The sequence below is a fragment of the Hyla sarda genome, chromosome 11, assembly GCF_029499605.1.
Source record: "Hyla sarda isolate aHylSar1 chromosome 11, aHylSar1.hap1, whole genome shotgun sequence".
Classification (NCBI taxonomy): Eukaryota; Metazoa; Chordata; class Amphibia; order Anura; family Hylidae; genus Hyla; species Hyla sarda.
This window is the reverse complement of record NC_079199.1, coordinates 103,861,434-103,889,217: the sequence shown is the minus strand read 5'-3', so window position 1 is coordinate 103,889,217 and position 27,784 is coordinate 103,861,434. Positions and strand designations below refer to the sequence as shown.

The window sequence follows — 27,784 nt, the reverse complement described above, 5'->3', positions numbered from 1 at the left end:
CGCCGTCCTCTGATCCTCTCATGTCCCCCTCTCACGCCGTCCTCTGATCCTCTCATGTCCCCCTCTCACGCCGTCCTCTGATCCTCTCATGTCCCCCTCTCACGCCGTCCTCTGATCCTCTCACGCCGTCCTCTGATCCTCTCATGTCCCCCTCTCACGCCGTCCTCTGATCCTCTCATGTCCCCCTCTCACGCCGTCCTCTGATCCTCTCATGTCCCCCTCTCACGCCGTCCTCTGATCCTCTCATGTCCCCCTCTCACGCCGTCCTCTGATCCTCTCATGTCCCCCTCTCACGCCGTCCTCTGATCCTCTCATGTCCCCCTCTCACGCCGTCCTCTGATCCTCTCATGTCCCCCTCTCACGCCGTCCTCTGATCCTCTCATGTCCCCCTCTCACGCCGTCCTCTGATCCTCTCATGTCCCCCTCTCACGCCGTCCTCTGATCCTCTCATGTCCCCCTCTCACGCCGTCCTCTGATCCTCTCATGTCCCCCTCTCACGCCGTCCTCTGATCCTCTCATGTCCCCCTCTCACGCCGTCCTCTGATCCTCTCATGTCCCCCTCTCACGCCGTCCTCTGATCCTCTCATGTCCCCCTCTCACGCCGTCCTCTGATCCTCTCATGTCCCCCTCTCACGCCGTCCTCTGATCCTCTCATGTCCCCCTCTCACGCCGTCCTCTGATCCTCTCATGTCCCCCTCTCACGCCGTCCTCTGATCCTCTCATGTCCCCCTCTCACGCCGTCCTCTGATCCTCTCATGTCCCCCTCTCACGCCGTCCTCTGATCCTCTCATGTCCCCCTCTCACGCCGTCCTCTGATCCTCTCATGTCCCCCTCTCACGCCGTCCTCTGATCCTCTCATGTCCCCCTCTCACGCCGTCCTCTGATCCTCTCATGTCCCCCTCTCACGCCGTCCTCTGATCCTCTCATGTCCCCCTCTCACGCCGTCCTCTGATCCTCTCATGTCCCCCTCTCACGCCGTCCTCTGATCCTCTCATGTCCCCCTCTCACGCCGTCCTCTGATCCTCTCATGTCCCCCTCTCACGCCGTCCTCTGATCCTCTCATGTCCCCCTCTCACGCCGTCCTCTGATCCTCTCATGTCCCCCTCTCACGCCGTCCTCTGATCCTCTCATGTCACCCTCTCACGCCGTCCTCTGATCCTCTCATGTCCCCCTCTCACGCCGTCCTCTGATCCTCTCATGTCCCCCCTCACGCTGTCCTCTGATCCTCTCATGTCCCCCCCTCACGCTGTCCTCTGATCCACTCATGCCCCCCCTCACGCTGTCCTCTGATCCTCTCATGTCCCCCCTCACGCTGTCCTCTGATCCTCTCATGTCCCCCCTCACGCTGTCCTCTGATCCTCTCATGTCCCCCCCTCACGCTGTCCTCTGATCCTCTCATGTCCCCCCCCTCACACTGTCCTCTGATCCTCTCATGTCCCCCCCTCACACTGTCCTCTGATCCTCTCATGTCCCCCCCTCACACTGTCCTCTGATCCTCTCATGTCCCCCCCCTCACACTGTCCTCTGATCTCATGTCCCCCCCTCACACTGTCCTCTGATCTCATGTCCCCCCCTCACACTGTCCTCTGATCTCATGTCCCCCCCTCACACTGTCCTCTGATCTCATGTCCCCCCCTCACACTGTCCTCTGATCTCATGTCCCCCCCTCACACTGTCCTCTGATCTCATGTCCCCCCCTCACACTGTCCTCTGATCTCATGTCCCCCCCTCACACTGTCCTCTGATCTCATGTCCCCCCCTCACACTGTCCTCTGATCTCATGTCCCCCCCTCACACTGTCCTCTGATCTCATGTCCCCCCCTCACACTGTCCTCTGATCTCATGTCCCCCCCTCACACTGTCCTCTGATCTCATGTCCCCCCCTCACACTGTCCTCTGATCTCATGTCCCCCCCTCACACTGTCCTCTGATCTCATGTCCCCCCCTCACACTGTCCTCTGATCTCATGTCCCCCCCTCACACTGTCCTCTGATCTCATGTCCCCCCCTCACACTGTCCTCTGATCTCATGTCCCCCCCTCACACTGTCCTCTGATCTCATGTCCCCCCCTCACACTGTCCTCTGATCTCATGTCCCCCCCTCACACTGTCCTCTGATCTCATGTCCCCCCCTCACACTGTCCTCTGATCTCATGTCCCCCCGCCTCACACTGTCCTCTGATCTCATGTCCCCCCCCTCACACTGTCCTCTGATCTCATGTCCCCCCCTCACACTGTCCTCTGATCTCATGTCCCCCCCTCACACTGTCCTCTGATGTCCCCCCCTCACACTGACCTCTGATGTCCCCCCCCTCACACTGACCTCTGATGTCCCCCCCCTCACACTGACCTCTGATCCTCTCATGTCGTCCCCCCTCACTGACCACTGATCCTCTCATGTCCCCCCCTCTCACTGTCCTCTGATATCATGTCCCCCCTCACACTGTCCTCTGACCTCATGTCCCCCCTCCTCACACTCCCGGTGGCCCCGCTCCTCTCACCTGTATAGCCGTTTGGTGTGCAGCACCTTGGCCTCCGGCTCGCTGTCACCGGTTCCCTGGCTCATCTCTCCGGTGAGCACAGATCCACCAAGTCCGCCATGTCTGTCAGCGGCCAAACCTCGCGAGAGTAGAGATTTTCGTGTAGGCGTGCCCAGAGCAGACGTCACCGACCTCCGCGGAGAGGGCGGTGCTAAAGGGGTGGGGCACGTGACGTCACCGACCAGAAGGCGGGAAAGTGGTCGGGAAAGTGGCGGAACATATATACAGTGTTATCTACTATATACCTAATATACAGTGTTATATACTATATACTTCATATACAGTGTGTTATATACCCCATATCCAGTGTTATATACTATATTTCTCATATACAGAATGTTATCTACTATGTACCCCATATACTGTGTGTTATACACTATATACCTTATATACTGTGTTATATACTATATAAAGTGTGTTATATACGATATACCTCATATACAGTGTGTGATATACTATTTACCTCATATACTGTGTGTTATATACTATATACCTCATATACAGTGTGTGATATACTATTTACCTCATATACAGTGTTATATACTATATACCTCATATACAGTGTGTTATATACTATTTACCTCATATACAGTGTGTTATATACTATTTACCTCATATACAGTGTGTTATATACTATATACCTCATATACAGTGTGTTATATACTATTTACCTCATATACAGTGTGTGATATACTATTTACCTCATATACAGTGTGTTATATACTATTTACCTCATATACTGTGTGTTATATACTATATACCTCATATACAGTGTGTGATATACTATTTACCTCATATACAGTGTTATCTACTATATACCTCATATACAGTGTTATCTACTATATACCTCATATACAGTGTTATATACTATATACTTCATATACAGTGTGTTATATACCCCATATCCAGTGTTATATACTATATACCTCATATACAGAATGTTATCTACTATGTACCCTATATACTGTGTGTTATATACTATATACCTCATATACAGTGTGTTATATACTATTTACCTCATATACAGTGTGTTATATACTATATACCTCATATACAGTGTGTTATATACTATTTACCTCATATACAGTGTGTTATATACTATATACCTCATATACAGAATGTTATCTACTATGTACCCTATATACTGTGTGTTATATACTATATACCTCATATACAGTGTGTTATATACGATATACCCCATAGACAGTGTGCTATATACTATATACCTCATATACTGTGTGTTATATACTATATACCTCATATACAGTGTGTTATATACTATATACCTCATATACAGTGTGTTATATACTATATACCTCATATACAGTGTGTTATATACTTTATACCTCATATACAGTGTGTTATATACTATATACCTCATATACAGTGTGTTATATACTATATACCTCATATACAGTGTGTTATATACTATATACCTCATATACAGTGTGTTATATACTATATACCTCATATACAGTGTGTTATATACTATATACCTAATATACAGTGTGTGATATACTATTTACCTCATATACTGTGTATTATATACGATATACCCCATAGACAGTGTGTTATATACTATATACCTCATATACTGTGTGTTAGACACTATTTACCTCATATACAGTGTGTTATATACTATATACTTCATATACAGTGTTATATACTATATACCTCATATACTGTGTGTTATCTACTATATACCTCATATACAGTGTGTTATATACTATATACCTCATATACATTGTGTTATATACTATATACCTCATATACTGTGTATTATATACTATATACCTCATATACAGTGTGTTATATACTATATACCTCATATACAGTGTGTTATATACTATATACCTCATATACAGTGTGTTATATACTATATACCTCATATACAGTGTGTGATATACTATTTACCTCATATACTGTGTGTTATATACTATTTACCTCATATACTGTGTGTTATATACGATATACCCCATAGACAGTGTGTTATATACTATATACCTCATATACTGTGTGTTATACACTATTTACCTCATATACAGTGTGTTATATACTATATACCACATATACTGTGCTATATACTATATATATCATATACAGTGTGTTATCTACTACATACCTCATATGCAGTGTGTTATATACTATGTACCTCATATACAGTGTGTTATATACTATATACCCCATATACTGTGCTATATACTATATACCTCATATACAGTGGGTTATATACTATATACCCCATATACTGTGCTATATACTATATACCTCATATACAGTGTGTTATCTACTATATACCTCATATACAGTGTGTTATCTACTATATACCTCATATACAGTGTGTTATATACTATGTACCTCATATACAGTGTTATATACTATATACCTCATATACAGTGTGTTATATACTATATACCTCATATACAGTGTTATATACTATATACCTCATATACAGTGTGTTATATACTATATACCTCATATACTGTGCTATATACTATATACCTCATATACAGTGTGTTATATACTATATACCTCATATACAGTGTTAAATACTTTATACCTCATATACAGTGTGTTATATACTTTATACCTTATATACTTTATACCTCATATACAGTGTGTTATATACTACATACCTCATATACAGTGTGTTATATACTACACACCTCATATACAGTGTGTTATATACTATATACCTCATATACAGTGTGTTATATACTATATACCTCATATACAGTGTGTTAAATACTATATACCTCATATACAGTGTGTTATATACTATATACCTCATATACAGTGTGTTATATAATATATACCTCATATACAGTGTGTTATATACTATATATCTCATATACAGTGTTATATACTATATACCTCATATACAGTGTGTTATATACTATATACCTCATATACAGTGTGTTATATACTATATACCTCATATACAGTGTGTTATATACTATATACCTCATATACAGTGTGTTATATACTAGATACCTCATATACAGTGTGTTATATACTTTATACCTTATATACTTTATACCTCATATACAGTGTGTTATATACTACATACCTCATATACAGTGTGTTATATACTACACACCTCATATACAGTGTGTTATATACTATATACCTCATATACAGTGTGTTATATACTATATACCTCATATACAGTGTGTTAAATACTATATACCTCATATACAGTGTGTTATATACTATATACCTCATATACAGTGTGTTAAATACTATATACCTCATATACAGTGTGTTATATACTATATACCTCATATACAGTGTGTTATATACTATATACCGTGTTATATACTACATACCTCATATACATTGTGTTATATACTATATACCTCATATACATTGTGTTATATACTATATACCTCATATACAGTGTGTTATATACTATATACCTCATATACAGTGTGTTATATACTATATACCTCATATACAGTGTGTTATATACTATATACCTCATATACAGTGGCCCTCATTTACTATTCTAAACCCGACTTGTTTTGTCGTTTTTTTTTTGGCGCATCTTTGTCTGCGACATGTTGCAGACATCGTGCGCCAGTCTGCGACACGATGCAAAAATTTTTCCCGTCGGACCCGATGTGGATTCTCCCAAACCCGAAAAAGGGGAGTAACCCTAAATTTCTGAGCTTTCCCACGTATTTATAAAGGTTTCCAACCCGAATTTGTTGAATTGTTGTGGATTTTTTCCCGACAACTCCTCTGAGTTGGAAACCAAAACCTACAAAACCCACGTGCGACAAACAGGATGCGACATAATAATAAATACCGGGGAAAAAAGCAGTCGGGTAAGAAAGCAACATAGACTTACAACCCGATTTTCTAAGTAAATGAGGGCCAATGTGTTATATACTATATACCTTATATGCTGTGTGTAATATTACACCTCATATACTGTAACTTATATAGTATATACCTCTTATACAGTGTCCTTTATAGTACATACCTCACATACTACTGAGTGTATTATACTATATACCTCATATACTGTAACCAAGGGCAGCGTATCCTATTGTTTTCAATGACCTGAACCTCTGAGCCTCTGTTTTGGCCATATGCGCTTTTTTTCCGCAGACTCATAAGCGCAGCCAACCTCGCTTTTGATTCTGCTGAAAAAGCGCATACGGCCGTAATAGTGACCTTATTCAGGCTATTGAAATCAGCGGCATCCACTGCCCTCCGCTACAGTATATGTCAGCATCCCGTTTTCTGCGCCATAACTTCTAACCGACATATAATAAATGAATTTTACAATATGAGTAACATATAAAATGTCATCTTTTTATTTAGTACATTTTTGGTAATTTCTACGGAATCTGACTACACCCAAATCTGACACCACGGCTCCGGTTTCTCTTTTCATACCGGCAGAATGACCTCTGTGCAGTGACCGGTTGCTACGGTATACAGGTGCGGTACATTTCTGTACACAGGTATGTGTTACCCAGCAGCAGCGATAGTCCTGCCAAACCAGCTCTGAATGTAGGTGGGTGCGCAGCTTCTTCCTCCTGTGTGTGACGCTGTTTCACACACATGCACCTCCTGTATGGAGAAGTATTTACGCTTCCACATACACCAAAAAAAACTGTGGGGGAAATTTATCATTGTTTTGCTGTGCAAAGTCTTTTTTTAATGTGGTTTTATTTTGCACAGTTTTTTGCTGTTGTGCGCCAAATTTATCAAAAAGGCGCAAGGACTTTAATAAATACGGCACAAATTTTATTTCACCTCACAAACGGCTTTGCATTGCCAAATTGGAAGTTTACTTTTGTTTTCCCTCAGACTGAGTTGCCTGTGCTCCGGAGACCTGTGTGCTCCATACAGAAGGTGCTGTCATAGCAGGTTGCCCTACTTGTAAGTGTTTAAAGGGGTACTCCGGCCCTAAGACATCTTATCCCCTGTCCCGCCGCTGGGCACCCACCTCTTTGAGCTGCACGCCGCTCTGCCAGCTCACGCCCCCTCCCATAGACTTGCATAGCGGGGGGTGACGTCACACGGGGGGATACTCCGTCCCCATGGTCGGCACCCGGCAGTTTGTGAGCTGGCAGTGCGGCTTGCAGCTCAAAGAGGTGAGTGCCCAGCGGCGGGACATTGGATAAGATGTCTTAGGGCCAAAGTACCCCTTTAAACACTTACAAGAAGGGCAACCTGCTATGAGACAGACATAGGGGATAAGGGGTTAAGATTAGAGATCAGCGAACTTACAGTAAATTCGATTCGTCACGAACTTCTCGGCTCGGCAGTTGATGACTTATCCTGCATAAATTAGTTCAGCTTTAAGGTGTTCCGGTGGGCTGGAAAAGGTGGATACAGTCCTAGGAAAGAGTCTCCTAGGACTGTATCCATCTTTTCCAGCGCACCGGAGCACCTGAAAGCTGAACTCATTTATGCAGGATAAGCCATCAACTGCCGAGCCGAGAAGTTCGTGACGAATCGAATTTACTGTAAGTTCGCTCATCTCTAGATAAGATGTCTTAGGGCCGGAGTACCCCATTAATGTTAAAAAGTGTTTCTGCCTGTCTTACTTTTAAACTTTTTGTATGTTGCAGGTCCTTTTCTCCCTTTTTACCCTCAGACAGAGTTGGCCGGATGGTAGGTAATAATCTCTATTAATATATTGATCTTTGTTAAGAATAATGTATTGATGTATACTGTATTTTTCGCCATATAAGACACACCCAATTTTAAAGGCTGAAAATCTAGAAAAAAAAGATTCTGAACCTTCAACCTGCAGACCTCCAGATGTTGCAAAACTACAACTCCCGGCATGCCCGGACAGCCGTTGGCTGTCCGGGCATGCCGGGAGTTGTAGTTTTGCAACATCTGGAGGTCTGCAGGTTGAACACCACTGGTATAAGAAGTTGTACTCACCTGTCCCTGCCGCTCCGGACCCGTCACCGCTGCCCTGGATGTCGCCCTCCATCGCTGTCACCGCTTCCCCGGGGGTGTCCCCGTTGCTCCGGAATGTCTCTGCTGCCCGGTATCCTCGCTCTCCGTCACCGCCATCATGTCGCGATGCAGGGGATCCCGGCACGGAGCAGACACCGAGGAGGCAGGTAAGGTCCCTCCTGGTGTCCTGTAAGCTGTTCGGGACGCCACGATTTCACCGCAGCGGTCCCGAACAGCCCGACCGAGCAGCCGGGTTAGTGTCACTTTCCCATCAGACGCGGCGGTCAGCTTTGATCGCCGCGTCCGAAGGGTTAATACAGGGCATCACCGCGATCGGTGACGTCCTGTATTAGCCACGGGTCCCGGCCGTTGATGGCCGCAGGGACCGCCGCAATAGGACAGTTTTTTAATGTGTATTCGCCGTATAAGACGCACCAACTTTTCCCCCCCAGTTTTGGGGAAGAAATAGTGCGTCTTAAACGGCGACAAATACGGTAAGATGATCTCATTAGGTCACACAACCCTGCTTGGTGCTTAGGGGGAGATTTATCAAAACCTGTCCAGAGGTAAAGTTGCTGAGTTGCCCATACCAACCAATCAGATGGCTTTTTTCATTTTTAACAAGGCCTCTGAAAAATAAAAGAAGTGATCTGATTGGTTGCTATGGGCAACTGGGCAACAATTCCTCTGGATGGGTTTAAATATCTCTCTGCCAAATTTAGTTCTTCTTTGATTTTGCTTACTCTATTAGAACAGATGCCTCCTTACTAAATAACTGGTCCCCCCCATGCTTGAAAGTAATTTCACAGGGACATTTTCTTAAGCCCAGTTGGTCATGGTCTACATTTGTGGTGTTTTTAACACGGTTGCGCAAAATATTTCCACCTTTTTAACAAAGGCGCAGTTAATAAATACTGTCCACTGCATGGGCAACTGCACAGCCCTGCAACCCACAGCCAGTTTTTCCAAAAACATCTATTTCAAAAAGGCACAAAAAAATTGTGCAAGATCACAAAATGTGCACAAATTGCACCATTTTTACAGCCAAAAAAAATTAGGGGAACAGCTTGATAAATCACCCCCTATGTGCAAAGATAGTTTTATGTGCAAAAAAAGTTGAAGGCTTTTTACACCTATTTTTACATGTAAGGGTACATTCACACTTCACATGTAAGGGTACATTCATGCTTTTCGCAGCAAATTTTGCTACCTATTGAAATCATTGGGTAGCAGTGGGATTCTGCTGCCCCATTCACACAGCAGATTTTCTGCTGCAGGAATTCCATTGAAGTGTATTGACTATAAATTAATACAGAAATTTTATGCAGAATTTATGTAAAATTCAGTGCAGAAATTCTGATGCATGAATCCGGTAGATTTTCTACACTGAATTCTGCATTGAATTAGAAATTCTGCATTCATTTATAGCCAGCTCACTTCAATGAAATTGCTGCAGCGGAAATTCTGCAACAGAAATTCTGCTGTGTGAATGGGACAGCGGAATCCCATTGAAGTGTATTGGCTATAAATTCATGCAGAATTTTCATGCAGAATTTGGTGCAGAAATTCTGCCGTGTGAGTCCGTCCTCAATGCTTCACAACACTTGAAAAAATTGAAAGCAAGGACCTTATTTACATAAAAAGGTTCTGAAAATCTCCTAAAATGCTACTTAAAGGAGTACTCCGGGATAGAAAAATATCTAAGTGTCAGATCTCCCGCACGGCGTCCCGGCACTCCTCCTAAATGGAGCGTGTCGACCCCTGCACGTAGCAGTGGTCGAAACACTCCATTCAGGAGGAGAGCCGGGACGCCATGCGGGAGATCATGTGGGGTCCCAGTGATCAGACCCCCGCAATCTGACACTTATCCCCTATCCTTAGGGGTACATTTTTCTACCCCTTTAAAACAATGTGCAGAAAAAAATAAAAATAAAAAACACTAAAACTGAGGCTAACTTTGCTTGTATTTTTGAGGCTGAAATTACACTGTGTGAACATGGCCTTACACACCTTAATTTGGGTGGAGAACATTCAGCACTAGATATCGCTATCGCTGTTGCCTTTTACTCATTTGTCACCTTGTTTGTGTTGGTGATAGAAAATAAGTAAAAGGTCCTCACACCCTACACAAAACCTCCAGCCGACTGCACACCTCGGGTCAGTTCACACGTCCTTATAATTTGCTTCAGCAGATTTTTCCTCCCATTGACTTCAATGGGTAGCCACAATCTGCTGCTGAAAATACACAGCAAAATGTGCATGTGTGAATGTACCCTGAAGCTATATTTACACAGCATATATACATGTGGCAGAGGGTGTGATGCAAAGGGCAGATGGAAATACCCTAGGGGCAGATGGCATTAACCCCTTGTATGCGTGACGCCAGGGCATGGTTTATCTTCGATACCACCCGAAGGTATACCACTAGATCCTGGGCTAGGCACGGGGGCAATAATGACTCCGATGCCAAGTTATGGATAACGGTAGCTTTACTGAGGGTAGACAGATGGTAAAGTCTATACAGTTCAGCCAGGGCCCACGGAGGTGACCAGTGACTCAGAGACCTTAAGGGCTTACTGGGACTTGTAGTAGATGGGGTCAATTTAATGCAGGCCACGTTGACTTGACAAATGGTGACTGTGACTGACTTGACTGATGACTGACAATACTGAGACTGTGGTTACTTGTAGCCTTTTGTGGCTGCAGACTGGACTTGAGGCTCCTATGACTCTGGACTCTCTAGGACTCGACTTGACCTCAGCAAAGACTTGTAAGAAAAGAGAGAAGCTCCACCCAGGGCTTATATGGGGGAGACTGGCAGGGAGCCCATAGGTCACTCCTGGGATCACCTGGTCACTGGTACCTCCTAAGTAACAATCACATGACAAGTCACATGGTAAACAGTCTTAAAGTGACAACGCTTTCTGAACACATTACATGGTATAATACATTAGAAACATATTTACATGCGGGACAGATGCAAGGGGGCCCAGGAGACACTGTAAGGAGGCTGCCTGACAGGACAGTAGGAGTAGGGGGTAATACCTCCCGTACTGGGCCACCACATATAGGTATAGCAATGTGTAGTCTCTGGTTAAGTGTGATGGGAATTTGGCACAATTTTAGTGACACACAACTTCTCACAGTTTGAATGGTTATTTATTAGATGTAAATAGGGCAGTGTTTCTCAACCAGGGTGCCTCCAGCTGTTGCAAAACTACAACTTCTAGTATGCCCGGACAGCCAGTAGCTGTCCGGGCATACTAGAAATTGTAGTGTTGCAACAGCTGGAGGAACACTGATTGGGAAACACTGGAATTGGGACTTAGATAATCACATAACTATTTCCTGACTTTCCTGTTCACAGGTTGCACTACGAGGTCATAGTTGGGTGACACTCCCAATGGCCTCTTGCTACCTATATGGCGAGTACCACGACTTTTGTAACATTGAGTCGGAATAAGTTTCCCGGCTGCCCTGCTCCACCATTCACATTGTACAATCTTCCTGTCCCCATTAATTGTATCCATCTGAATCCCGCAGAACACGGTGCCAACGTATACTGTTAACAGGAGCAGCGGACCCCATTCCCTTCTATGTACAGAAGAAGTCACCCCTAGTGTCTCTGTTCAGGAGGTATCCGCTATTTTAACTGGACTCGTAATGTGAACTGTTGCGCTTATGAAATAGCGCACATGTCCAGAAATAGCGCACATGTTCCGCCATAGAAGTGAATTGGGTCTGCTGCTCCCATTAACAGTTTACGTCAGCATCCTGTTTTCAGTGGGATGACAATGATATGATTAACGGGTGCAGGAACGCAGCGTGAGGCTAGGCTCACACTGGCGGAATTTCCTGAGCGGAATTGCACAAGAATATTCAGCTCGGAAATTCCACTGCAGCAGAGTCCCATTAATTTGTATTGGATTTTGCTGCATGGCAGATTTCTACAGAATTCCGGCAGGTCATAGTGTGGCCGAAACAAGTAAATGGACAGAATGTCCACCTGTGTTTTCCGGGCCGACATTCCGCACGTTTTAAGACCTGGCCCGATCGAACCCTTAGATAAGTTGCACAATTAGGGTAGGTTCACACTACATAAGTGCCCCATTAGTTGTATCCTTCAGCAGCACCTCGCAAAAGGTACGGGAAACACCATTCCGTATTGGGCCACTACATACACAACTTCCTCTGTAGCATTCAGCAGTTGATAAGTACTGGAAGGATTAAGATTTTTTAATCAAAGTAACTTACAAATTTGTATAAATTTCTGGCACCAGTTGATTTGAATTTTTTTTTTTCCACCGGAGTACCCCTTTAACCACTTATCTCCAGCTCTCCTATAGAGATGCATGGAGGGGGCTCATTGACCACCACTTCATAGGGTGGTCAACACTGCTCCGTGCATGTAGTAATGATCAAGGGGGTCCCAACAGTGGGAACCATGATCAGACACATCCCCTATCCACAGGATAAGTAATTAAATACCCGAGTTCTCCTTTAAGGCTGCATTCAGGTTCCGCATTTGTCCTGCTTTTTGAGGTTACACCGGCCTATAATAAAGATGGGTGGAGGGGGGGGGGGGGGAATAAATGTAAAATAATAATAATTGCACAGTCATCACACTTGCCTCAGTGTAGGAGTCTGCATTGTTATACAGGTCATCCTATCAATGTATTAATCACAATTGTATTTCAGAGGAAACATGAACCAGTTTTCAGCGGAGCGTCGGGTGTCGGAGATCTGGCGACAGGATGTAGGTGATTGTTCTGCCGCAGCGCCCATCACGGCTCCCCACGCAGGTTAATCCCTCTCATTCAATGCACTTGTTTGCCTTTGCCATTGTGTGTAAGGACAAGGTTGGACTTTATGGGGCAGATAACAGGTATTTCGGGGGCTGATAATCTGTGCAGTGTGTAGGGGGATGGTGCAGTCCAGAGCGTCAACAGAGTGCGGCCCCCCTGATAGGAACATATAGGGGGGTGCAGAGGAAACAGGGCCACACCAGTGTATGACATAGCATAGCAAGCGCACATGCAGGGTGGCTCCAGCTGTTGCGAAACTACAACTCCCAGCATGCCCGGACAGCCTTCGGCTGTCCGGGCATGCTGGGAGTTATAGTTTCGCAATAGCTGGAGCCACCCTGGTTGGAGAACACAGTATTTAGGAATAGTAACGAAAACAGGGAGCCTGACATATACTCCGTTCAACGGAAATTCTGCACGTCCACATCAATTTCACGTTCGCATTTGTTTTTGCTAAATTCAGCATCTTTTTCCGCATTTGCGGAATTGACGCAGAATTGATGCGGAATTCGAGCTGCAGAATCCGGATGCTTTCTGCATGATTCCGCAGCAGTTAAATAAATGGAGAATTCCGCATGCATTACTGAATTTCCTCACCAATTCCGCAGAAATTGAAATCCCCCTTGACTTCAATGGGATTCCACAGCCAAAGTTTGGAAAAATATAAGACCAGACATATTTTTTTCCCGAGTGCGGAAAGCAGGATTTCGGCATCAAACATTCAGCAGCAGAAATTCTGCTGTGTGAATGACCATGCGGAATCCCATTAAAGTTAATGGGCAATATATAAATTTATGCAGAATTCCATGAGGAATTTCCGTTGTGTGAACGCGGCCTAAGGCTGTGTTCACAAGGCAGAATTTCCGCTATTCCACTCAAATTCTCTCAGAAAAGCAGACTGATGATTTTTTTGCAGTTTTGCGGAATTCGAGCAGAATGTCTGTGCTATCAAATCACAGATTCGCCTTGAATTCAGAGTCCCATTAACTTCAATGGGTCTCTGAACGGAATTCTGCAAATATTTAAAGACATTTCTTATAATTTAGCAAAATCCAGAAATGCGGAATTTCCGCAGCAGAATGTCCACCGCGGTTCCACTGTGTGAATGGAATCTCCAATGAAGTTGATGCACAATAAAATTTGTGGAAAATCCGCCTGGAAAACACATTAGGACTGCACAGACGTGCACCATCTTCATGGACAGCAATGCATTTCCTAGCAGACTCTACGGATTTCAGTGGAGATCTTAATTTCTGCAGCAGAAACATCTGCCGCGGAAATTCCACTGTGTGCTTGTGCAGCAGAATCCTATTTAAAACAATAGGGCTCTGCTGCAATGGAATTTCCAAGCAGAATCCTTCGGTCCGTTTCCGCTAGAAAATTCTGTTGTGTGAGCATGGCATAAAGGTATGTTTACACGTGAATATTTTGCTGCAGATGCATTTCCGAGTGGAATACACAGAAAGAATAGATATGACTAGTCTTTCTGCGGATGCTGGAATCGGGATTGCTACGGCTGCTGTGTGCACAGTGCAGCAGAATCCCATTGAAATCAATGGGACTCTGCTGCATCGGAATTTCCGAGAGAATATTCCTGCAGAATTTCGCTCAGAAATTCCGCCGCGTGAACATAGCCTTAAAAAAAGAGGTCTCCGGGGAACCTAACTTATCCCTTATCCACAGGATAGAGGATTAGGCCATGTTCACACGTCGGAATTTCCATGCGGGATTCCGCATTGGAATTCGGCACAGAGATTCCGTTGAATTCAACGGCATTCTGCTACCCGGTGCACATGCCGGAATTTCCGTGCCAGATGTTTCTGGCACGGAAATTCCGAATTCCATGTCCGCAGAAAGAATGAATGTGTTCATTCTTTCTGCGGATCCCGCACGGAACGCACAGCCGTCTATGAACGGCACATTACCATGCGGTCCTAGTGCCCGCAGTTTGCCGAATGGCCGCACAGAGACTCTCCGTGCAGATATTCCATAGTGTGAACATGGCCTAAGTGTCTGATTGCGGGGGTCTGATTGCTGGGACCTCTATGTGATCTCATGTACAGGGCCTGGCTACTAATTAGTCCCTGTAGCACTCTTGCCCCCACCTTCAAAGATGAGGACCAGCTCAGCCAATCACTGTCTCCGCCACATGAGAACCTACCCTTACATAAAAGTCTTTGTTTTCTCCGATTATACAATGATTTAATGATCACATCCTTTTAATTCTCATTATTCCCATTCAGGTCTGCAGGAAGGGAAGGGTTAAAACCAAATGGAGCAGCCCACAAGGATTGGCCCTGCCCCTGGTACACACCTCTGGCAGGTAAATAAGCTTCTTACAGGCGGAAGGACTTGACTGCTGGAGGGGGCTGTAACACAAGAGAGGAACTCCGGCTGGCCGCACTGAGGACTTCACTGTGGGGTACAAGGTACGGGAGATGAGGTAGGTCAATGTCGCCTGGAGGTGTATAGACCCAGAGGAGCTATGGATACGGGGTAGACGGTGACTTCCTGTGACTCACAGGTGCCGGGTGTAGTTATTCCCGGTGATGGAGTCAGGGCTTTTTGACAGTCTGATAAACAGTGTTTCCCAACCAGGGTGCCTCCAACTGTTGCAAAATTACATCTCCCAGCATGCCCGGACAGCCAACAGCTGTCCGGGCATGCTGGGAGTTGTAGTTTTGCAACAGCTGGAGGCACCGCTGGTTGGGAAACTCTGATCTATACTATATACTACTATATAGTCCAACATGCTGGGAGTTGTAGTATTGCAACAGCTGGAGGAACCCTGGTTGGGAAACATCGACCTATAATATATCCTACTATATAGTCCAACATGCTGGGAGTTGTAGTTTTGCAACAGCTGGAGGAACCCTGGTTGGGAAACACCGACCTATAATATATCCTACTATATAGTCCAACATGCTGGGAGTTGTAGTATTGCAACAGCTGGAGGAACCCTGGTTGGGAAACACCGACCTATAATATATCCTACTATATAGTCCAACATGCTGGGAGTTGTAGTTTTGCAACAGCTGGAGGCACCCCTGGTTGGGAAACACTGACCTATACTACTATATAGTCCAACATGCTAGGTGTTGTAGTTTTGCAACAGCTGGAGGAACCCCTGGTTGGGAAACACTGACCTATACTACTATATAGTCCAACATGATGGGAGTTGTAGTTTTGCAACAGCTGGAGGAACCCTGGTTGGGAAACACCGACCTGTAATATATCCTACTATATAGTCCAACATGCTGGGAGTTGTAGTTTTGCAACAGCTGGAGGCACCCCTGGTTGGGAAACACTGACCTATACTACTATATAGTCCAACATGCTGGGAGTTGCACTATTGCAACAGCTGGAGGAACCCTGGTTGGGAAACACTGACCTATAATATATCCTACTATATAGTCCAACATGCTGGGAGTTGTAGTTTTGCAACAGCTGGAGGCACCCCTGGTTGGGAAACACTGACCTATACTATATTGTCCAACATGCTGGGAGTTGTAGTATTGCAACAGCTGGAGGCACCCTGGTTGGGAAACACTGCTTTTAAGCTAACAATCTAGCGTCTGATGAAACCTCTTACGTGTAGTAGGTGACTGGTTATACTAGTTTACCGCAGAAGACGATGTCACATGTACATACGCCATCCATGACTCCGCCCACTTTACATTTTTACTTGCTGACAAACTGGAGACAACGCGTTTTTCATCTCGCAGGAAGCCTTAGGGAATGTTCACACGGGCAGAATATTCCACACGGACATTCCGCTGCAGCAGTGTCCCATCGATTTCAATGGGATTCTGCTGCGCTGTTCACACAGCGGAATTTCCGCGCCAGATGTTTCTGCGGAGTCAGCAAGTAAAATGCATTGCCGTCTATGGGACGGCGCATTTCCGAGCGGTCCTAGTGCCTGACAGATTTTTTTTTTAATGTGCGCCAGAATGCATTTTCTGAATGATATTCCGCACATTTTACGCCTGTGTGAATATGACCATGGGTATTTTCACATGGGGAAATTTCTGAAAAGTTACTGAACGGAATTGCAGAACGCAAAATTGAGACCGGTCTAATATTTTTGCGGAAAGTGGAACGCCCACCGCTGAAATTCCGCTGTCTGAATGTGGCTGTGGAATCCCATTGGTATCAATAGGCAGTAAATTATAGCGGGATTCTTCCATGGAATTTTGCACGGAAATACAGCCGTGTGAACGTAGCTTTAATGTGTCTAAATGAGAAGTCGCTGATGCTGTCACTAGAGATGAGCGAATTTACAGTAAATTTGATTAGTCACAAACTTCTCGGCTCAGCAGTTGATGACTTATCCTGCATAAATGAGTTCAGCTTTCAGGTGTTCCGGTGGACTGGAAAAGGTGGATACAGTCCTAGGAAGGAGTCTCCTAGGACTGTATCCACCTTTTCCAGCCCAAGGGAGCACCTGAAAGCTGAACTAATTTATGCAGGAAAAGTCATCAACTGCCGAGCCGAGAAGTTCGTGATAAATCAAATTTACTGTAAATTCGCTCATCTCTAGCTGTCACCCAGCTTTCTGCAAACTAGGCTTGAATGCAGGTGTAAACTGCTTCAAAGGCAATTCCCTAATATAGTGCCATAGGAAATGCTGTTGGGGGAAACTATGGACCCTCAAACTACAACTCCCAGCATGCCCTGACAGCCATTGGAAATGCTGTTGGGGTGGAGGGGAATCTAAAGGGGGGTCCCTAATGCAATTGTTGGAGCAATTCCCTTGTGACCTGTATATACCCCTTACTGTAGTGGTCTCCAAACTATGGACGTTCAGCTGTTGCAAAACTACAACTCCCAGCATGCCCGGACAGACGTTGTCTGTCCGGGCATGCTGGGAGTTGTAGATTAGCAACAGCCGGAGGTCCAAAGTTTGGAGACCACCAGATATATGGAAAGTAGCCCTGAACAGCCTGCCCTGGTGTGACACAGTATAATATACAGTGTACGCTGTGGGTGATACCGTGTTGTGGGGCTTTAATTATAATCTTAATGAGCGGCAATGACTATAATATAAGCCGCGGTCATGTCATCAGGGTGTGCCGCCTCTCTGTACGCCGTCCGCTGGTTAGGATTGCAGGAGGAGTGAGATTTCCAGCTCCGCTTCTGTCTGACTCAGCTGGACCAAGAACATCTACAGATATTATCCCTCTGATTATCCCAATTTCCGGCTATTATTATTCAGGCTTGTAAAATCATCTAAGATACTTCCCCATCCACATTAAATGGAATTAAAAGTAATTATATAGTAACACTGCCCCCCTGTGTACAAGAATATAACTATAATACTGCCATCTATGTACAATAGTTATACTGTATTCTTGTATATAGGAGGCAGTATTATAGTAGTTATATTCTTGTATATAGGAGCAGTATTATAGTAGTTATATTCTTGTACATAGGGGGCAGTATTATAGTAGATATATTCTTGTATATAGGAGGCAGTATTATAGTAGTTATATTCTTGTACATAGGGGGCAGTATTATAGTAGATATATTCTTGTATATAGGAGCAGTATTATAGTAGATATATTCTTGTATATAGGAGCAGTATTATAGTAGTTATATTCTTGTATATAGGAGCAGTATTATAGTAGTTATATTCTTGTATATAGGAGCAGTATTATAGTAGTTATATCCTTGTATATAGGAGGCAGTATTATAGTAGTTATATCCTTGTATATAGGAGCAGTATTATAGTAGTTATATTCTTGTATATAGGAGCAGTATTATAGTAGTTATATTCTTGTATATAGGAGCAGTATTATAGTAGTTATATTCTTGTATATAGGAGCAGTATTATAGTAGTTATATTCTTGTATATAGGAGCAGTATTATAGTAGTTATATTCTTGTATATAGGAGCAGTATTATAGTAGTTATATTCTTCTATATAGTAGTTATATTCTTGTATATAGGGGCCAGTATTATAGTAGTTATATTCTTGTATATAGGGAGCAGTATTATAGTAGATATATTCTTGTATATAGGAGCAGTATTATACTAGTTATATTCTTGTAGATAGGAGCAGTAGTATAGTAGATATATTCTTGTAGATAGGAGCAGTATTATAGTAGATATATTCTTGTATATAGTGAGCAGTATTATAGTAGTTATATTCTTGTATATAGGAGCAGTATTATAGTAGTTATATTCTTGTATATAGGAGCAGTATTATAGTAGATATATTCCTGTATATAGGAGCAGTATTATACTAGTTATATTCTTGTATATAGGAGCAGTATTATAGTAGTTATATTCTTGTAGATAGGAGCAGTATTATAGTAGATATATTCTTGTAGATAGGAGCAGTATTATAGTAGTTACCGTATATTCTTGTAGATAGGAGCAGTATTATAGTAGTTACCGTATATTCTTGTAGATAGGAGCAGTATTATAGTAGTTATATTCTTGTATATAGGAGCAGTATTATAGTAGTTATATTCTTGTATATAGGAGCAGTATTATAGTAGTTATATTCTTTTATATAGGAGCAGTATTATAGTAGTTAAATTCTTGTATATAGGAGCAGTATTATAGCAGTTATATTCTTGTATATAGGAGGCAGTATTATAGTAGTTATATTCTTGTATATAGGAGGCAGTATTATAGTAGTTATATTCTTGTGTGTGTGTGTGTGTGTGTGTGTGTATATATATATATATATATATATATATATACTTATATAGGTTTGATTTTGTCGTACTTTTGAAAAAAAAATCATAACTACATGCACGAAAATTAATACATTTAAAATTGGCCTCTTCTGACCTCTATAACTTTATTTTTCCACATACGGGGTGGTATGAGGGCTACTTTTTTGAGCCATGATCTGAAGTATTAATCAGTAGCATTTTTGTTTTGATATTTTTATTCCTTTTTTTATGATATGAAAAGTGACCAAAAAGACGCCATTTTGGACTTTGGAATTTTTTTGCGCGTACGCCATTGACCGTGCGGTATAATTTACAATATATTTTTACAGTTGGGGCATTTACGCACATGGCGATACCATATATGTTTATTTTTATTATGGTTATATATTTTTTATATGGAATTTGAGAAAAGGGGGGTGATTTAAACTTTTAATAAGGAAGGGGTTAATGTGTGTGTTTTTAAACTTCTTTTTTTTTTTTTTTTACACTTTTAGTCCCCTTAGGGGACTTTTAGGAGGAATCATTTGATTCCTCATACAGATCAATGGGATTACATACAATCCCATTGATCTGTGTGCTCTGCGCTCGATTGATAAAGCCTGGCCCTGCCAGACTTTATCATTTTGAGCACCGGAGCCACCGCAGCAGGAGAGGTAAGTCCTCAGGCTACCTCAGTAGTGGATCGCCCCCCCCCCGCGATCCACCCAACTGGACCACCAGGGACTGGATACAGGCACCATTAGATGCCACTGTCAACTTTGGCTATTAACGCCGGCCCCCAGCTACAGGAATCAACTGGGGGCCGGCCAGGAGGATGCGGGCTTGAGTCGGGAGCCCGCGTCATACCCAGTTAACGGCCATTGGAGTATAGACGTCCATGGTCGTTATCCGGTTAAGGTAAAAAATGGGTCCGTCCTTAAAGCGTACCCATCAGATCCAACAAAAAATTTCACTCAGTACCTAATCCTGACCATGTAAATCTAATTTTTATGTGTCTAGCTCCTTTATTTTTTTATTACATTTTTAATTTAGCTCACTAGTCTGAATTCCTCTCAAAGGGAGGGGGCGTGGCCTCACTGTGCAGGTCTCCGCCCCCTCCCTCAGTATGCTGTCTGCTCACATCTCCCTTAGCATTAGCAAAACTACAACTCCCAGCATGTCCTCACTGACAGTAGCGGGACACAAGATGACAGTGGGAGGATTTTGCCTCCAGCTCTGAGCCCTGCGCTCACAGCTGTCAATCAAGGAAGTGTGTCCATGACATAGGTGATGACGCATGGACACAGCAGGACTAGTATGTGTCCAAGCAGGCAGGGGGGGGCAGTTGTTTGACTGGATTTTTCAGTATGAAATACTGAAAATTTTCTAATGAAAACAATTGCAAAACCTATTGGTTATACATGCTTTACAACATATCAAAAGTTTTTGTATCTGACAGTGCCCATTTAAGGGGTTAAAGGGAACGTGTCAGCTGTATTTTCTGGCAAGAGCTGTAGACACAGTTAGATAGCTGCAAGGGTATAAATAAAAAGCCGAACCTTCTCTGGAGCTGATGACATTTCCACAGAGATAGGACCAAGCTGCTTAGGTGCCACAGCCCAGCACACCTTGTCCTCACCTCCGACCCCCTCCTCGACTGACCTGCAGGACTGGAAGGTGAGGACTAATAAAGAGGCGTGCCAAACTGTGGCATTTCAGCAGCTTGGTCCTGCCTCTTTGACACTTGACGCCATTAAAAGGTCAGTTTCAGAAGTCTGATAACCACCATCGGCTCCAGGAAAGGTGCAGATTTACTTTATACCCAAACAGCTCTCCATCTGTGTCTGCAGCTCTTTATCCCCTTTAAATGTTTGTACTGTATGTATTATAACTAAGACAATATTATGATATAACACAGTATTTATTATTTTTTTTTATTCTACATTTTCACCTAAAAAGATGAAATGTGAGACATCCCAAGTTGGGGTTCAGTGACATTTTATGGCCGGTGACTATGCCCTGATTCTCTGCAGACTCCTCGGATTCTTTTAGTAGATTTCTCCAAGCTGGAGGATCCGCCACATCCGCGGCCTCTCAGTTGTCTCCATAAGGCGTCCTCTTATTGATGATTCCTCCTCTCAAGCGCCTCAAACCTCCTCATCAGCAGCGCCATTACCATCTGTAGTAAGCGTATTTTCCGCACCCTCTTTGGGCGTTGCGGTTCCTCGTTGTGATGAGAATCCGCCCATTTGTGGCTGGAAGTGCTGACTTTGTAAGCAGCATGGCGTCTGGTAAGGAGAGAACACAGGGAAGATGAGGGGGATCCACACATGAGGGCGGAGTCACATCTAGCACACGCCCAACTGTCTTATCAGGGAGGAGCCACAATGAATAACTAATGAAATGATTCCTATTATATTTACCCATGAACATCATTCCTAACTCTTCTATATACCGCCGCTGTCTTTTTCCTCTTTACACTAATTGGCCGCTCAGATGTCCTGGCCTGTTGTCTGACAATCTCCTGCCCATTTTCTTGCTCCTCAGGGGCGGGGCCGGGAGCCGGGGCAGGAGCCATCTCCATCTCTCTCTTCCTTTTCTTTAGATTGCTTAATTCAGCTCGTTTCTCTTCCATGTCTAGAAGTGAATGACACCAGCGAGCAGCTGCTGCCATTCTATAGTGATGTCACATCACAGCTCCTTTATGATGTCATGAGCAGCAGAGCAACAGCTTAAAGGGGCAGAAACCCCCCATAATATAGTGTCCATGGAATAAGAAATTGGCCTCGCTTATCAAAACTGTCTGATAGTAAACTAGTAAACTCTTTGCTTCCCATAGCAAACATTGACAGCTCAGCTTTAATTTTACCGGAGCATTTAAAAAAAATGTAAGCTGTGATTGGTTGCTATGGGCAACAAAGAGTTTACTATTAGACGGTTTTGAGAAATCTGCCCCTATGTCCATAATGGGGCCGTTTGTGTATTTTCCAGCGCTGGAGAAGGAGACTGATGTATATCACAGACCATATGGTTTCTGTAGTCTAATCAGGACAGTCTAGCCACACCCCCGATCTGTAGTAACCACTCCCCTATCTCCGCCCATTTAATCCAATATAAGATCAGATAAACAAATAAAAAAATAAAAAATCTGTATAAATTAGATCTGCCTGCAGTAAGTAGACGTATAGGTCAGTGTTCACCAACCAGGGGTGCCTCCAGTTGCTGCAAAACTACAACTCCCAGCATGCCCGGACAGCCGTTGCCTGTCCGGGCATTCTGGGAGTTGTAGTTTTACAACAGTTGGAGGCACCCCTGGTTGGGAAACACTAACCTATACTATATACTACTATATAATCCAACATGCTGGGAGTTGTAGTTTTACAACAGTTGGAGGCACCCCTGGTTGGGAAACACTAACCTATACTATATAGTCCAACATGCTGGGAGTTGTAGTTAGTAACTAACTGCAACTCCCAAATTTAATAAAAAAAAAGCAATAAAAAAGTCACATCAAAGTGCAAGCTCCAAATCTTGGGCATGACACCTCCACCAGCAATTATACATTATGGATCCAGTGGTTGTGAGCAGAGAATTATGGGAAATGTACAGTATCCCTTATCAGCCATGTGACTCCTCAGGATGTGACACATTATACAGCACAACGACTGATATGGATCTGACTTATTAGGATTCTCCATAGATCAATGAACCTATCACAGGAGACTCTGACCCAACACTGTAAGGCAGGGGCGGACACAGACAGCATAGGGCCCCTGCCAAAGAACGTGCCTGCCCCCCCCCCCCACACCATACATCAATTGGTCAGGGAGGAGGTAAATATGAGATAGATAGATAGATAGATAGATATGAGATAGATAGATGTATGATAGAAAGATAGAAAGATATTAGATGGATAGATAGATAATAGATAGGACCTGGATATCTTTTTACCAACCAGGGTGCCTCCAGATGTTGCAAAACTAAAAAACTACAACTCCTGGGCCTTTGGCTGTTGAGGTATGCTGGGAGTTGTAGTTTTGCAACAGCTGGAGGCACCCTGTGGGATGGATAGATCGATAGGTAGATAGATGGTGTTTTCCAACCAGGGTGTCTCCAGCTGTTGCAAAACTACAACTGCCAGCATGCCTGGACTGTAGTTTTGCAACAGCTGGAGGCACCATGGTAGGAAAACACTGATCTATGCCCAGTCTATCTATCTCAGTGTTTACCAACCAGTGTGCCTCCAGCTGTTGCAAAACTACAACTACCAGCATGCCCGGACAGTCTTTAGCTGTCCGGAAGTTGTAGTTTTGCAACAGCTGGAGGCTCCCTGGTTGGGAAACACTGCCTTAATGGATTAATGATAACTAAACAAGCAGTGTGTCCATATGTTGTGGCCCCAGTGGGGTCACTTTCCCTCTTCCGGGGTCCACAGGTCACCTACAGGTCACATCACAAGAACAATTTTTTTTTTTAAATCGCAGCAAAAATGGCGCAGTTTTACCACGACTTTGAAAAATTTGCGATAAAACCGCGCCATTTTAGCCGCAATTTTTCCCAAAAATTGTTCTTGTAATGTGACCTGTAGGTGACCTGTGGACACTGGAGCAAGGAAAGTGACCCCATTGGGCTGCTACCCCCCAGCCCCAGGTTATACTGCTAGTGAGAAGAGAGGCAGGACAGGGGACATAACTTACCCTCACAGCCGCTGTGCTCCTGGGAGGCCGGTCAGCTCTCCGCCTCCGTCCTCTTCCTGTGCTGGGGGCGGAGCCATGAATCAGATACCTTCATCCCTGCGCTACTGCCTGTCTCCCTAATGATACCGGAGCAGGAGCAGCGCAGGGATTGTAAAACAAAATAGCGCTTGTCTGAGCGGGGATCGGGACAACTGTCCTGGATCCTCACCAGCTGCAACTCTCTCTCAAGGGGGCCCTTGGCCAGTGCCTGAGGGCCCATGTGTAGTGGCGGGCCCCTGTGCAGCTGAACATGCTGCACATGTGATTTGTTCGCCCCTGCTGTAAGGCCCTGAAATCTGGACACATAATAATTGTGCCCATGAAACACACGAGGACCCCAGACCCTCCTCTAAAAAGATCAAATGCCACAGTTTGGCATGCTTCTTTATTAGTCCTCAACTCCCAGTCCTACAGGTCAGTCGAGGAGGGGCTCGGAGGTGAGGGCAGCTGTTGCCAGAAAATACAGCTGACAGGTTCCCTTTAACAACCACTATAATACTACTATATTCTTGTATATAGGAGCAGTATTATAGTAGTTATATTCTTGTATATAGGAGCAGTATTATAGTAGTTATATTCTTGTACATAGGGGGCAGTATTATAGTAGTTATATTCTTGTATATAGGAGGCAGTATTATAGTAGGTATATTCTTTTATATAGGAGGCAGTATTATAGTAGTTATATTATTGTATATAGGGGCAGTATTCTAGTAGTTATATTCTTGTATATAGGAGCAGTATTATAGTAGTTATATTCTTGTATATAGAAGTATTATAGTAGTTATATTCTTGTATATAGGAGCAGTATTATAGTAGTTATATTCTTGTATATAGGAGCAGTATTATAGTAGTTATATTCTTGTATATAGAAGTATTATAGTAGTTATATTCTTGTAGATAGGAGCAGTATTATAGTAGTTATATTCTTGTAGATAGGAGCAGTATTATAGTAGTTATATTCTTGTATATAGGAGGCAGTATTATAGTAGTTATATTCTTGTATATAGGAGGCAGTATTATAGTAGTTATATTCTTGTTTATAGGAGCAGTATTATAGTAGTTATATTCTTGTATATAGGAGCAGTATTATAGTAGTTATATTCTTGTATATAGGAGCAGTATTATAGTAGTTATATTCTTGTATATAGGAGGCAGTATTATAGTAGTTATATTCTTGTATATAGGAGGCAGTATTATAGTAGTTATATTCTTGTTTATAGGAGCAGTATTATAGTAGTTATATTCTTGTATATAGGAGCAGTATTATAGTAGTTATATTCTTGTATATAGGAGCAGTATTATAGTAGTTATATTCTTGTATATAGGAGCAGTATTCTAGTAGTTATATTCTTGTATATAGGAGCAGTATTATAGTAGTTATATTCTTGTATATAGAAGTATTATAGTAGTTATATTCTTGTATATAGGAGCAGTATTATAGTAGTTATATTCTTGTATATAGGAGCAGTATTATAGTAGTTATATTCTTGTATATAGAAGTATTATAGTAGTTATATTCTTGTAGATAGGAGCAGTATTATAGTAGTTATATTCTTGTAGATAGGAGCAGTATTATAGTAGTTATATTCTTGTATATAGGAGGCAGTATTATAGTAGTTATATTCTTGTATATAGGAGGCTGTATTATAGTAGTTATATTCTTGTTTATAGGAGCAGTATTATAGTAGTTATATTCTTGTATATAGGAGCAGTATTATAGTAGTTATATTCTTGTATATAGGAGCAGTATTATAGTAGTTATATTCTTGTATATAGGAGGCAGTATTATAGTAGTTATATTCTTGTATATAGGAGGCAGTATTATAGTAGTTATATTCTTGTTTATAGGAGCAGTATTATAGTAGTTATATTCTTGTATATAGGAGCAGTATTATAGTAGTTATATTCTTGTATATAGGAGCAGTATTATAGTAGTTATATTCTTGTATATAGGAGCAGTATTATAGTAGTTATATTCTTGTATATAGGAGCAGTATTATAGTAGTTATATTCTTGTGTGTGTGTGTGTGTGTGTGTGTGTGTGTATGTGTATATATATAATATACAGATACAGGTTTGATTTTGTTGTACTTTTGGAAAAAAAACATAACTACATGCACGCAAATTAATACATTTAAAATTGTCCTCTTCTGACCCCTTTAACTTTTTTATTTTTCCACGTACGGGGTGTTGTGAGGGCTAGTTTTTCGCGCCACGATTTGAAGTTTTAATCAGTTGCCTTTTTGTTTTGATCTCTTTTTATTCCTTTTTTTATGGTATGAAAAGTGACCAAAAATACGCCATTTTGGACTTTGGAATTTTTTTGCGCGGACGCCATTGACTGTACAGTTTAATTTACAATATATTTTTAGAGTTGGGGCATTTACGCACATGGCGATACCATATATGTTTATTTTTATTATGGTTATATATTTTTTATATGGAATTTGGCAAAAGGGGGGTGATTTAAACTTTTAATAAGGAAGGGGTTAATGTGCGTGTTTTTAAACTTTTTTAAACTTTTTTTTTTTACGCTTTTAGTCCCCTTAGGGGACTTTTAGGAGGAATCATTTGATTCCTCATACAGATCAACATGTGGGGGGGCGATCCACCCCACTGGACCACCAGGGACTGGATACAGGCACCATTAGACTCCACTGTCAACTTTGACAGCGGCGATCCTAAAGGGTTAATAGCCGGCTGCGGCGATTTCCGCTACAGGAATCAACTGGGGGCCGGCCGGTATGACGTGGGCTCGAGACATACCCAGTTAACGGCCATTGGAGTATATACGTCCATGGTCGTTATCCGGTTAAGGTCGTTATCCGTCTTTAAAGCGTACACGTCAGATCCAACAAAAACCAAAAAATTTCACTCAGTACCTAATCCTGACCATGTAAATCAAATTATGTGTCTCGCTCCTTTATTTATTTTTTTATTACACTTTTAATTTAGCTCACTAGTCTGAATTCCTCTCAAAGGGAGGGGGCGTGGCCTCACTGTGCAGGTCTCCGCCCCCTCCCTCAGTATGCTGTCTGCTCACATCTCACTTCGCATTAGCAAAACTACAACTCCCAGCATGTCCTCATTGACAGTAGCGGGACACAAG

At 42.9% G+C, this 27,784-nt stretch overlaps 2 protein-coding genes across 13 annotated transcripts in view; one reads left to right on the top strand and one right to left on the bottom strand.

The window, feature by feature from the left end:
* The window catches only part of SMG5 (SMG5 nonsense mediated mRNA decay factor), a 36,162-nt gene extending 33,497 nt beyond the window's left edge, over nt 1-2,665 (bottom strand). For both annotated transcript variants that reach the window (XM_056545152.1, XM_056545153.1), the window contains exon 1: nt 2,501-2,665. In XM_056545152.1, coding sequence (XP_056401127.1) covers nt 2,501-2,565 — 65 coding nt within the window. In that variant the 5' untranslated portion in view covers nt 2,566-2,665. The remainder of the gene's footprint in view (nt 1-2,500) is intronic.
* A 41-nt stretch (nt 2,666-2,706) lies between these two features.
* TMEM79 (transmembrane protein 79) overlaps nt 2,707-27,784 on the top strand; it is a 55,685-nt gene continuing 30,607 nt past the window's right edge. For 3 of the 11 annotated variants that reach the window (XR_008848657.1, XR_008848648.1, XM_056545154.1), the window contains exons 1-5: nt 2,707-2,822; nt 6,872-6,991; nt 8,131-8,173; nt 13,169-13,272; nt 15,519-15,718. The gene's annotated coding sequence lies outside the window, so the exon portion shown is untranslated. The other 8 variants (XR_008848654.1, XR_008848653.1, XR_008848655.1 and 5 more) reach the window with 8 other exon arrangements.